This window comes from Pleurodeles waltl, chromosome 1_1 (assembly GCF_031143425.1).
Source record: "Pleurodeles waltl isolate 20211129_DDA chromosome 1_1, aPleWal1.hap1.20221129, whole genome shotgun sequence".
Lineage (NCBI taxonomy): Eukaryota > Metazoa > Chordata > Amphibia > Caudata > Salamandridae > Pleurodeles > Pleurodeles waltl.
Genome location: NC_090436.1, coordinates 893,839,787 through 893,852,177, shown reverse-complemented (window position 1 = coordinate 893,852,177; position 12,391 = coordinate 893,839,787). Strand labels below are relative to the sequence as shown.

Sequence of the window (12,391 nt, the reverse complement as noted above, 5' to 3'; positions counted from 1 at the left end):
ATTTTTCAGCAATGTCTCTGGTGTTCAACCCCAGCACAGTTCTAGCGATCACTGGCCGTTGTGGGCCTAGTTAGAAGTAAACAGCCACAACATGTCATAATGTTAAAAGTACTGTATTCAAATAACTCTTTGATTTACGAAAACTACAGTAAGATGCTAACAGCAACCTCAAAATGATAATGAGGGAACCACACTGCTGCTATGTAAATGTGTCTATCACTGCTTTTTAACCTGCACGATAGGTAGGTGTTATATAGCTTGAACTTCGCACCACGAAGGACTCTGGTATGGGAAGAAAGAAGCGTGAAACATTATACTGATGCTCTGTGCAGCTCGCTGAGCTCTAACTCCTTTTCCCTCCGCCGCTCTCACGTGTAGAGATTTGTTGCTGGATGGTGCAATCTCCACTCAGCCTTGCACTGAAGCGGTGATCACGCGCCTGGCTCGTGCAGACCCAACCAATGACAGGGCTCGGTCATCGCGCTGCGACCAATCCCTATACGGCAATAATATGCTGCATGTGAAACGGACCAATGGCGGCAGGGCCGGCAGAGAGTTATTAGTGCCGGGCGACTGAACCGTGAGCCGCTGCTGCAGAAGGACGCAGGGAAGAAACATACGCGCTCTGCAAGTAGACTGGCCTGACCCCACTTCCACCATCACTCATCCTTCTGCAGTGAGACACTATAGAAATCAGTCAGCCCGCCAGAACTGGCTTCACAGCGATAACATCCCAGCGCACCATCTCTCCTGGCAGCAGTGAACATCTGCAGCTCTCCTGAAACGCCACCACTGCAGTCCCAGCACTACCCAGCAGCACAGGCTCCCGCGGCTCTTCTCCGCCTGCAGCACCATTGCATTCCTCATGGAGAGTAAGAAGCAGGTTCTGAATTTTGGGGCTGGTCCTGCCAAGCTCCCGGCATCTGTAAGTTGTTCTCTCGCGTTCCCCCTTATTTAGGAGGTAAACGGTGTTAAACGGTCCTCCGGTGTGTTCCGGTGTAAGTGCCATGTACGTAGACCGTGTTTCCTTTGATGTGACGTGGATTGTTTTTCTTAGCTTTGTAGCATAACCTGCAGAACTCCGGAAGGTGTGGACGTTTAAACAGTCAAAGGGGGACTTAATACTTTATGTGGCTGAAGCAAGGTGTATTGTTGCGCACAGTAGCACTACTTAACTTTTTATATATGTAATTACCCCCTTTCCAGTGGTCAGACTGGGGCAGAAAATAGGCCGGGTCCCCATTTAGCCAGTCAGATAGCTGAGGAAAGCGGCATACATTTTTAAATTGGGGCAGTTTTAAACTCGTAGAGGCATGCTGTAAACGTGTTTCGGATGGTGTAGGCGACTGCATGCATTTGTCCTTGCTGCCGGCACTGTTTGGTAATATTAGGAAACTGAGTGGTTAAAAACAGCTCATCAGTCCATAAACGTCCTCCAACAACGAAAAACTCTCACGTACCTCTTAAATCAGCTGTTCTGGTCACGGTCGGTCTGCCCTATAGGATAGTCTGGCAGTGGTAGAAGGGTTGGTCTGACAGGTAAGTGTGTGGGTCTGTTTACCTGATGGGCCGGTATTTATTGCCCTTTACCGCCGATATTACACAGGCATTGCCTGCAGAAACTTCACATGTATGCTGTCTACCATACATCGCAAAACCCTGTAGCTGAGTGGCAAGTTGCAGCCGCCAAACGAATGCTGCTTTTACGAAGTAAAGATGCTGCAGGCCGAGGTGACCTCCGATGTGAAGCCGGAGCTGCAGGTCGCATACTTAGGGGAAACTCCTTTCCTTGGAACTGTACATTTACAGACCTTGAACAACGTTGATTGCAGGCCTCGACTAGTGCAGCCAAGATGGGAGATGTTTGCGCTCTCAGTCCTCCAAATTCAAAACCGATCAGAGGTGGTTTGGATTTCTAGCAGGTGCCAGAAGTGGGGTAAACCCGCAGAATGAGATGCACGATATTATTACTACTACGGTTACTGTAGTTTAACGATTCTTAACGCTGTTGATCCAGAGTCTGAGGTAGCAGCATGTGAGCCACATGTAAAGAAAGTATGAGTGTTTCGCAGTCTTTATGATTGTGGTGTAATTCTAGAGAGTCGGGCTACTTTCCCTTTCCTGGCAGTCTGTCGCTACCGAAAGCGTAACACGAGTTCAGTTGTTATACAGCATACCCGTGATTTGCAGGCCGAGCAACCTAAATGCCCGAGTATGAACATTTTACTTTTTTCTGGACTTGTGTGGTTGTCTCACCGGCAGCTGCTAGCGGAACGGTGAGAAACAAACCCAGTGATCCGTGACATTGCATCAGCAATCTGCTCTAAGCCAGTGAGATGCAAAGGGGCGTGTCCCGCGAGGGAATACGAGACAATGTTGTAGTGTCAGCTTTTTCTCTGCAACTTTGCATTGTTCTGGCTGCATGCCCTCTTCTGTTTAGCCATTCTGTTTCAGATTCCATGGGTTTCTCATGGTGCGCTTCTGAGAAAACTGGGGGATGGCATGTTGACTGCATCTCCTTTTGAACCTCCTGGCATTTTCATTTGGTTTTTTCTTATTCTTTTCAGGCAAAATTCTGCAATCTGCAGTTGTTTGAAACTGATTTTCCTCTAATCTTTTGAATACAGTGCTATTTTTCCCCTTAGTAACCAATTTGTAGTTGGGCGGTCTCATGTACGGTAACTTGAAAAATGCTAATATTTCTTTAATAAAATGCATATGCTTCAGGGCCAAGCATTTTTTATTTGACCCTCGACGGCCAGTATTTGAATTGTCATCGTCATTCAGCTAATTTATTTATATGTAGCGCCCAACAGTCTTCGTGACCTATAGTAATTGCTTGAAGTGGGATGAAAAAAGGTGGCTGTCGCGACCAAAGAAGCGTAATTAGGAATCCTGCCCCAGAGGTGTGGCCTTTGCAGAGCCGGCCTTTGCTAAGACAGCGGAAAGAAAGTTGTCCCCTTCGCTGACAGTAGAAGTAGTGAATAAAATGAGGCAGCACGTGCTCCCTTTTGTGTTCACTTGTAAGCAGCTACTGACCTCTGAACACAAACATCCCCAGACCTCCCACAGCTCACCTAAATCACGATAGCTTGGCTACCTCACGCAGATGATGGTTTTGTTGATGTGTCAGCAGGGGTCCGGGGGTGAAGAGAGAGCAAGGAAGGGGGCGAAAAGGGTGTTTAAAACATCGGTCGAAGAATGATACACCACTTTAAACTGGCAAATCAGACAGAAATGAACAGACGGGGACAAGGCAGGAGCAAGATGCTCCATGCGACCCTCAGAATATTGGCGCCCATGCTTAAGGCTGGAACTGGGCACATATAATAAAGGGCTTGGGATAAAATATGTAAACGAAAATCCTGTACTTCACATTGCATATGTCCCTGATCTCTCTTTCTTTCTCCTTTCCCCCCACACCCAGACATGTTAAAGTACCCACCACATATACCTCAAACAAGACAGACCTATTTATTTGCTTTGCCAATGCTTGTTAGCTGTAGTAGGTAAATGAATAACAGGTTTGTTGTGGAGAATTTAAATTGGAAGTATTTCAATTCTGAACATATTGGATTGTGAATTGTATAATAACAAGGTCCGTGGAAGGTGTAGTGTACCTCGGGTTGTCTGAGACACTCACGCTTTCCCCTTCACATCACTTTCTTCTGTAGTCTCTCCCTGTGGTAGACACTTACTATTTTACAGAAATCCTCCATCTGCATATCTCACACTTTCCAATTGCACATATGGACCATCGCTGCATATAGCCTACACATCTTTATGACCCACTGACAGGTGCCCTGAGAAAGCAGCAATGCCTTCTGCCTCAACTTCAGAGTTCTCAATCCTGCACCGTCATAAAAATCCACGTGCAAACTGAAGTCAGACACTTGCTGTGAACTCATGCCAAAGAATGCAATTTACAATAATCCTGTGTTGCATGAATACAGATATAGACTCTTCTTGAAAGAAGCAAAAACACTTAGGAAATGTAAAATGAAGTAAAACATGAACTGTAAACAGGGATTATTACATAGCGGCTGTGGAATAAGATAATGGCAGGGCCACTGGAATTAAGGAACATGGGTAGACCAAATTATGAGGCGGCGCTGACTAAAGTAAGCGGCAAGAAAAGGCCACTATGCACATGTGGTACATTTTGTGAAATTATTACTGCATAATTTTGTCTTTAAAAAAGAAACAAAAACTTTACGGATGTTATCACTGTAGGAAAGTACCATCTTGCCTGGCATGTTACCCCCATTTTTCACTGTATATATGTTGTTTTAGTTGTATGTGTCACTGGGACCCTGCCAGCCAGGGCCCCAGTGCTCATAAGTGTGCCTGAATGTGTTACCTGTGTAGTGACTAACTGTCTCACTGAGGCTCTGCTAATCAGAACCTCAGTGGTTATGCTCTCTCATTTCTTTCCAAATTGTCACTAACAGGCTAGTGACCAATTTCACCAATTTACATTGGCTTACTGGAACACCCTTATAATTCCCTAGTATATGGTACTGAGGTACCCAGGGTATTGGGGTTCCAGGAGACCCCTATGGGCTGCAGCATTTCTTTTGCCACCCATAGGGAGCTCTGACAATTCCTACACAGGCCTGCCACTGCAGCCTGAGTGAAATAACGTCCAATTTATTTCACAGCCATTTTACACTGCACTTAAGTAACTTATAAGTCACCTATATGTCTAACCTTTACCTGGTAAAGGTTGGGTGCTAAGTTACTTAGTGTGAGGGCACCCTGGCACTAGCCAAGGCGCCCCCACATTGTTCAGGGCCAATTCCCCGGACTTTGTGAGTGCGGGGACACCATTACACGCGTGCACTACATATAGGTCACTACCTATATGTAGCTTCACAATGGTAACTCCGAATATGGCCATGTAATATGTCTATGATCATGGAATTGCCCCCTCTATACCATCCTGGCATAGTTGGCACAATCCCATGATCCCAGTGGTCTGTAGCACAGACCCTGGTACTGCCAAACTGTCTTTCCCGGGGTTTCACTGCAGCTGCTGCTGCCAACCCCTCAGACAGGCATCTGCCCTCCTGGGGTCCAGCCAGGCCTGGCCCAGGATGGCAGAACAAAGGACTTCCTCTGAGAGAGGGTGTTACACCCTCTCCCTTTGGAAAATAGTGTGAAGGCAGGGGAGGAGTAGCCTCCCCCAGCCTCTGGAAATGCTTTCATGGGCATATTTTGGTGCCCATTTCTGCATAAGCCAGTCTACACCGGTTCAGGAACCCCTTAGCCCTGCTCTGGCGCGAAACTGGACAAAGGAAAGGGGAGTGACCACTCCCCTGACCTGTACCTCCCCTGGGAGGTGCCCAGAGCTCCTCCAGTGTGCTCCAGACCTCTGCCATCTTGGAAACAGAGGTGCTGCTGGCACACTGGACTGCTCTGAGTGGCCAGTGCCATCAGGTGACGTCAGAGACTCCTCCTGATAGGCTCCTTCAGGTGTTGCTAGCCTATCCTCTCTCCTAGGTAGCCAAACCCTCTTTTCTGGCTATTTAGGGTCTCTGTCTCTTGGGATTCCTTAGATAACGAATGCAAGAGCTCATCCGAGTTCCTCTGCATCTCTCTCTTCACCTTCTGCCAAGGAATCGACTGCTGACCGCGCTGGAAGCCTGCAAAACTGCAACATAGTAGCAAAGACGACTACTGCAACTCTGTAACGCTGATCCTGCCGCCTTCTCGACTGTTTTCCTGGTGGTGCATGCTGTGGGGGTAGTCTGCCTCCTCTCTGCACTAGAAGCTCCGAAGAAATCTCCAGTGGGTCGACGGAATCGTCCCCCTGCAACCGCAGGCACCAAAGAACTGCATCACCGGTCCCTTGGGTCTCCTCTCAGCACGACGAGCGAGGTCCCTCGAATCCAGCAACTGTGTCCAAGTGACTCTTCAGTCCAAGTTTGGTGGAGGTAAGTCCTTGCCTCCCCACGCCAGACTGCATTGCTGGGAACCGCGACTTTTGCAGCTACTCCGGCCCCTGTGCACTTCCGGCGGAAATCCTTTGTGCACAGCCAAGCACGGGTCCACAGCACTCTAACCTGCATTGCACGACTTTCTAAGTTGGTCTCCGGCGACGTGGGACTCCTTTGTGCAACTTCGGGTGAGCACCGTTTCACGCATCCTCGTAGTGCCTGTTTCTGGCACTTCTCCGGGTGCTACCTGCTGCTGAGAGGGCTCCTTGTCTTGCTCGACGTCCCCTCTGTCTCCTGACGCAATTTGCGACATCCTGGTCCCTCCTGGGCCACAGCAGCATCCAAAAACCCTTACCGCACGATTTGCAGCTAGCAAGGCTTGTTGGCGGTCTTTCGGCGGGAAAACCCTTCTGCACGACTCTCCACGGCGTGAGGGATCTGTCCTCCAAAGGGGAAGTTTCTAGCCCTTGTCGTTCGTACAGAAACCTACGCTTCTACTGTCCAGTAGCAGCATCTTTGCACCCACAGCTGGCATTTCCTGGGCATCTGCCCATCTCCGACTTGCTTGTGACTTTTGGACTTGGTCCCCTTGTTCCACAGGTACTCTCGACTGGAAATCCATCGTTGTTGCATTGTTGGTTTGTGTCTTTCCTGCAGAATTCCCCTATCAAGACTTCTATGTCTATGCACTTTGCACTCACTTTTCAGGGTCTTGGGGTGGGCTATTTTTTCTAACCCTTACTATTTTCTAATAGTCCCAGCGATCCTCTACAAGGTCACATAGGTTTGGGGTCCATTCGTGGTTCGCATTCCACTTTTGGAGTATATGGTTTGTGTTGCCCCTATCCCTATGTGTCTCCATTGCATCCTATTGTAACTATACATTGTTTGCACTGTTTTCTAATACTATTTCTGCATATTTTGGTATTGTGTACATATATCTTGTGTATATTTGCTATCCTCATACTGAGGGTACTCACTGAGATACTTTTGGCATATTGTCATAAAAATAAAGTACCTTTATTTTTAGTATATCTGTGTATTGTGTTTTCTTATGATATTGTGCATATGACACTAAGTGGTACTGTAGGAGCTTCACTCGTCTCCTAGTTCAGCCTAAGCTGCTCTGCTAAGCTACCATTATCTATCAGCCTATGCTGCTAGACACCCTATACACTAATAAGGGATAACTGGGCCTGGTGCAAGGTGCAAGTACCCCTAGGTACTCACTACAAGCCAGTCCAGCCTCCTACATTGGTTGTGCAGCGGTGGGATAAGTGCTTTGAGACTACTTACCACTCTTGTCATTGTACTTTTCATAAGAGAAAAATATTCAAAACAAGTTCAGTGTGTGTACACATAACTAAAAAGTTTTGCATTTCCTCTTTTCACTCTTTTCTAAAGTGCTGAAAAGTACTTCTAAACTTTCTAAAAGTTTTAAAAAGTTTTTTTTCTCTGTCTTTCTAAAAGCTCTGACAAACTTTTTTCTCTTTTTCTATCACTTTAACTCTCTCTAAAAATGTCTGGCACAGGCCAAAATGTTGATCTGTCCAAACTTGCATATGATCACCTTAGCTGGAAAGGAGCAAGGAGTCTCTGCATAGAGAGAGGTTTGAGTGTAGGGAAGAATCCTTCCTTGGAATTGTTACTTAACATGCTTAGAGAACAAGATAAGGCTAAAAGTGCCCCATCTGTTGAAAAAGTAGCTAATGGTTCCCAATCTGATCCAGGGACTCCCCCAGGAAAAGATTCAGGAAAGAAACTTCTTAGCCTGCCCATTACTAGACAGTCTAGCATAGTTGGTACTGAGGTGGAGTCACATCATACAGATGGTGTGCTCTCACATTACACTGTCAGCCAAGCTGTCAGGGTGCCCTCTGTAAGGGACAGGTCTCCTTCTGTTCATTCTCATCATACTTCTGTGTCTAGGAATGTCCCTCCCACCCACCCCGATGACAGATTGTTAGAAAGGGAGCTCAATAGATTGAGAGTGGAACAAACCAGACTGAAGCTCAAAAAGCAACAGCTGGATTTGGAGAGACAGACTTTAGAAGGAGAGACAGAAACTGGGTTTAGAAACCCATGGTGGCAGCAGCAGTATTCCCCATAGTCATCCTGCAAAAGAGCATGATTCCAGGAATCTGCACAAGATAGTTCCCCCTTATAAGGAGGGGGATGACATTAACAAGTGGTTTGCTGCACTTGAGAGGGCCTGTGCTGTACAGGATGTCCCTCAAAGGCAGTGGGCTGCTATCCTATGGCTATCATTTAGTGGAAAAGGTAGGGATAGGCTCCTTACTGTGAAAGAAAATGAAGCTAATGATTACAAAGTTCTTAAGAATGCACTCCTGGATGGTTATGGCTTAACCACTGAACAATACAGGATAAAGTTCAGAGAGACCAAAAAGGAGTCTTCACAAGACTGGGTTGATTTCATTGACCATTCAGTGAAGGCCTTGGAGGGGTGGTTACATGGCAGTAAAGTTACTGATTATGACAGCCTGTATAACTTGATCCTGAGAGAGCATATTCTTAATAATTGTGTGTCTGATTTGTTGCACCAGTACTTGGTGGACTCTGATCTGACCTCTCCCCAAGAATTGGGAAAGAAGGCAGACAAATGGGTCAGAACAAGGGTGAACAGAAAAGTTCATACAGGGGGTGACCAAGATGGCAACAAGAAGAAGGATGGTAAGTCTTCTGACAAGGGTGGGGACAAATCTAAAAATGAGTCTTCATCAGGCCCACAAAAACACTCTGGTGGGGGTGGTGGGCCCAAATCCTCTTATAATCAAAACAAGGAAAAGAAACCATGGTGCTATTTATGTAAAATAAAAGGCCATTGGACAACAGATCCCAGTTGTCCAAAGAAAAGCACCAAGCCTCCTACCACTACAACCCCTACTGCTACACCTAGTGTCCCTACTAATAGCAGTGGTGGTGGGAGCAAACTTACTAATAGCCAATCCAAGGGAGTAGCTGGGCTCACTATTGGTAACTTAGTTGGGGTTGGTCTTGTTAGGGAGACCACAGAGGCTATATTAGTCTCTGAGGGGGCTATTGATTTAGCCACCTTAGTTGCTTGTCCCCTTAATATGGATAAGTACAAGCAGCTACCCCTAATAAATGGTGTTGAGGTTCAGGCCTACAGGGACACTGGTGCCAGTGTCACAATGGTGATTGAAAAACTGGTCCACCCTGAACAACACCTACTTGGTCACCAGTACCAAGTAACCAATGCTCACAACAACACACTTAGCCACCCCATGGCTGTTGGAAATCTCAACTGGGGGGGGGGGGGGGTTACTGGTCCAAAGAAAGTTGTGGTAGCCACAGATTTACCTGTAGACTGTCTACTAGGAAATGATTTGGAGACATCAGCTTGGTCAGATGTGGAGTTGGAAGCCCATGCAGCAATGCTGGGCATCCCAGGGCATATTTTTGCTTTAACCAGGGCTCAGGCCAAAAAGCAAAAAGGACAGGGAAGCTTGGATCCTGGAACAATGGACCAAGTACTCCCTAAAGCTAGGGCTAGTAGAAGCAAACCACTTCCTACTATCCCTCCCTCTACAGTGGATTCTACTTCTGAGGAAGAAGAATTTCCACCCTGTGCAGAACCTACACCAGAGGAGCTGGAAGCAGACACTGCTGAGCTTTTGGGTGAAGGGGGGCCTGCCAGGGAGGAGCTGAGTGTGGCACAGCAAACCTGTCCCACACTAGAGGGTCTAAGACAGCCAGCTGTCAAACAGGCTAATGGGGATGTCAGTGACTCTCACGGAGTTTACTGGAAGGACAACCTCTTGTACACTGAAGCAAGGGATCCTAAACCTGGAACTGCCAGGAGGTTAGTGATTCCTCAGGAGTACAGAAAGTTCCTCCTAACTCTAGCCCATGACATTCCCCTAGCTGGACATCTGGGACAAATGAAAACTTGGGACAGGCTTGTTCCCCTGTTTCATTGGCCTAGGATGTCTGAGTACACAAATTAATTTTGTAAATCCTGTGAAACCTGTCAAGCCAGTGGCAAGACAGGTGGCACTCCAAAGGCACCCCTTATTCCACTGCCTGTGGTTGGGGTTCCCTTTGAAAGGGTAGGGGTTGACATAGTTGGCCCCCTTGACCCTCCTACTGCTTCAGGCAATAGGTTTATCTTGGTGGTAGTGGACCATGCCACAAGATATCCTGAAGCAATTCCTTTAAGGACCACTACAGCACCTGCAGTGGCAAAGGCCCTCCTGGGAATATTTTCCAGGGTGGGCTTCCCAAAGGAAGTAGTATCAGACAGGGGAAGCAATTTCATGTCTGCTTACTTAAAGGCCATGTGGAAGGAGTGTGGTGTGACTTACAAGTTCACTACACCCTATCATCCACAAACTAATGGACTGGTGGAGAGATTTAACAAAACTCTCAAAGGCATGATTATGGGACTCCCTGAAAAACTCCGCAGGAGATGGGATATCCTCTTACCATGCCTCCTTTTTGCCTACAGGGAGGTACCCCAGAAAGGAGTGGGCTTCAGCCCCTTTGAACTCCTCTTTGGTCACCCTGTTAGGGGTCCACTAATACTTGTCAAGGAGGGTTGGGAACAACCTTTAAAAGCTCCAAAGCAAGATATTGTGGATTATGTACTTGGCCTCAGATCAAGGATGGCTGAGTATATGAAAAAGGCCAGTAAAAACCTTCAGGCCAGCCAAGAGCTCCAGAAGCAATGGCATGATCAGAAGGCTGTTTTGGTTCAGTACAAACCAGGGCAGAAAGTGTGGGTCTTGGAGCCTGTGGCCCCAAGAGCACTCCAAGATAAATGGAGTGGACCCCACACAATTGTTGAGAAAAAGGGTGAAGTCACCTATTTAGTTGATTTAGGCACTGCCAGGAGTCCCCTTAGGGTGCTCCATGTCAATCGCCTGAAACCCTACTATGACAGGGCTGATCTCACCCTGCTCATGGCAACTGATCAGGGACAGGAAGAAGACAGTGATCCTCTACCTGATCTCTTCTCTTCCACAGAACAAGATGCTCTTGTGGAAGGTGTAGTTTTGGCTGATTGTCTTACTGCTGAGCAGAAAGACCATTGCATAAATCTCCTGGGTCATTTTTCTGAACTCTTCTCTACTGTGCCAGGTACCACTTCTTGGTGTGAGCACACTATAGATACTGGAGACAGTTTACCTGTCAAAAGTAAGATCTATAGGCAGCCTGACCATGTCAGGGACTGCATAAAGCAAGAAGTGCAGAAAATGCTAGAACTGGGAGTGGTTGAGCACTCTGAAAGTCCATGGGCTTCTCCTGTGGTACTTGTACCAAAACCCCATTCCAAAGATGGAAAGAAGGAAATGCGGTTTTGTGTAGACTACAGAGGTCTCAACCAGGTAACCAAAACTGATGCTCACCCTATACCCAGGGCAGATGAGCTCATAGATACACTGGCATCTGCCAAGTATCTAAGCACTTTTGATTTTACTGCAGGGTATTGGCAGATCAAATTGTTAGAAGATGCTAAACCTAAGACTGCATTTTCAACCATTGGAGGCCATTACCAGTTCACTGTAATGCCTTTTGGATTGAAAAATGCACCTGCCACTTTTCAGAGGTTGGTGAACACAGTCCTGCAAGGGCTGGAAGCCTTCAGTGCAGCATATTTGGACGATATAGCTGTCTTTAGCTCCAGCTGGGATGATCACCTGGTCCACCTATGGAAAGTTTTGGAGGCCCTGCAAAAGGCAGGCCTCACTATCAAGGCTTCAAAGTGCCAGATAGGGCAGGGTAAGGTGGTTTATCTGGGACACCTTGTTGGTGGGGAACAGATTGCACCACTTCAGGGGAAAATCCAAACAATTATTGATTGGATTCCCCCTACTACTCAGACTCAGAGAGCCTTCCTAGGCCTCACTGGGTATTACAGGAGGTTCATTAAGAACTATGGCTCCATTGCAGCCCCTCTTAATGACCTCACATCCAAGAAAATGCCTAAAAAGGTATTATGGACAGCAAACTGTCAGAAAGCTTTTGAGGAGCTGAAGCAGGCCATGTGCTCTGCACCTGTCCTGAAGAGCCCTTGTTACTCTAAAAAATTCTATGTCCAAACTGATGCATCTGAATTAGGAGTAGGGGCAGTCCTATCACAACTTAATTGAGGGCCAGGATCAACTTGTTGCTTTTATTAGTAGGAGGTTGACCCCTAGAGAAAAGCGTTGGTCTGCCATAGAGAGGGAGGCCTTTGCTGTGGTCTGGGCTCTGAAGAAGTTGAGGCCATACCTGTTTGGCACTCACTTCATTGTTCAGACAGACCACAAACCTCTACTTTGGCTAAAACAAATGAAAGGTGAAAATCCTAAATTATTGAGGTGGTCCATATCCCTACAGGGAATGGACTATACAGTGGAACATAGACCTGGGCGTAGCCACTCCAATGCAGATGGACTCTCCAGATATTTCCACTTAGACAATGAAGA

The 12,391-nt window shown here is 47.0% G+C and overlaps 1 protein-coding gene across 1 annotated transcript in view; it reads left to right on the top strand.

The window, feature by feature from the left end:
* The first annotated feature begins 575 nt into the window (after window positions 1-575).
* PSAT1 (phosphoserine aminotransferase 1) overlaps window positions 576-12,391 on the top strand; it is a 79,314-nt gene continuing 67,498 nt past the window's right edge. Inside the window, exon 1 of the mRNA XM_069230069.1 lies at window positions 576-925. Within this exon, the coding sequence (XP_069086170.1) occupies window positions 866-925 (60 nt within the window). The 5' untranslated portion in view covers window positions 576-865. The remainder of the gene's footprint in view (window positions 926-12,391) is intronic.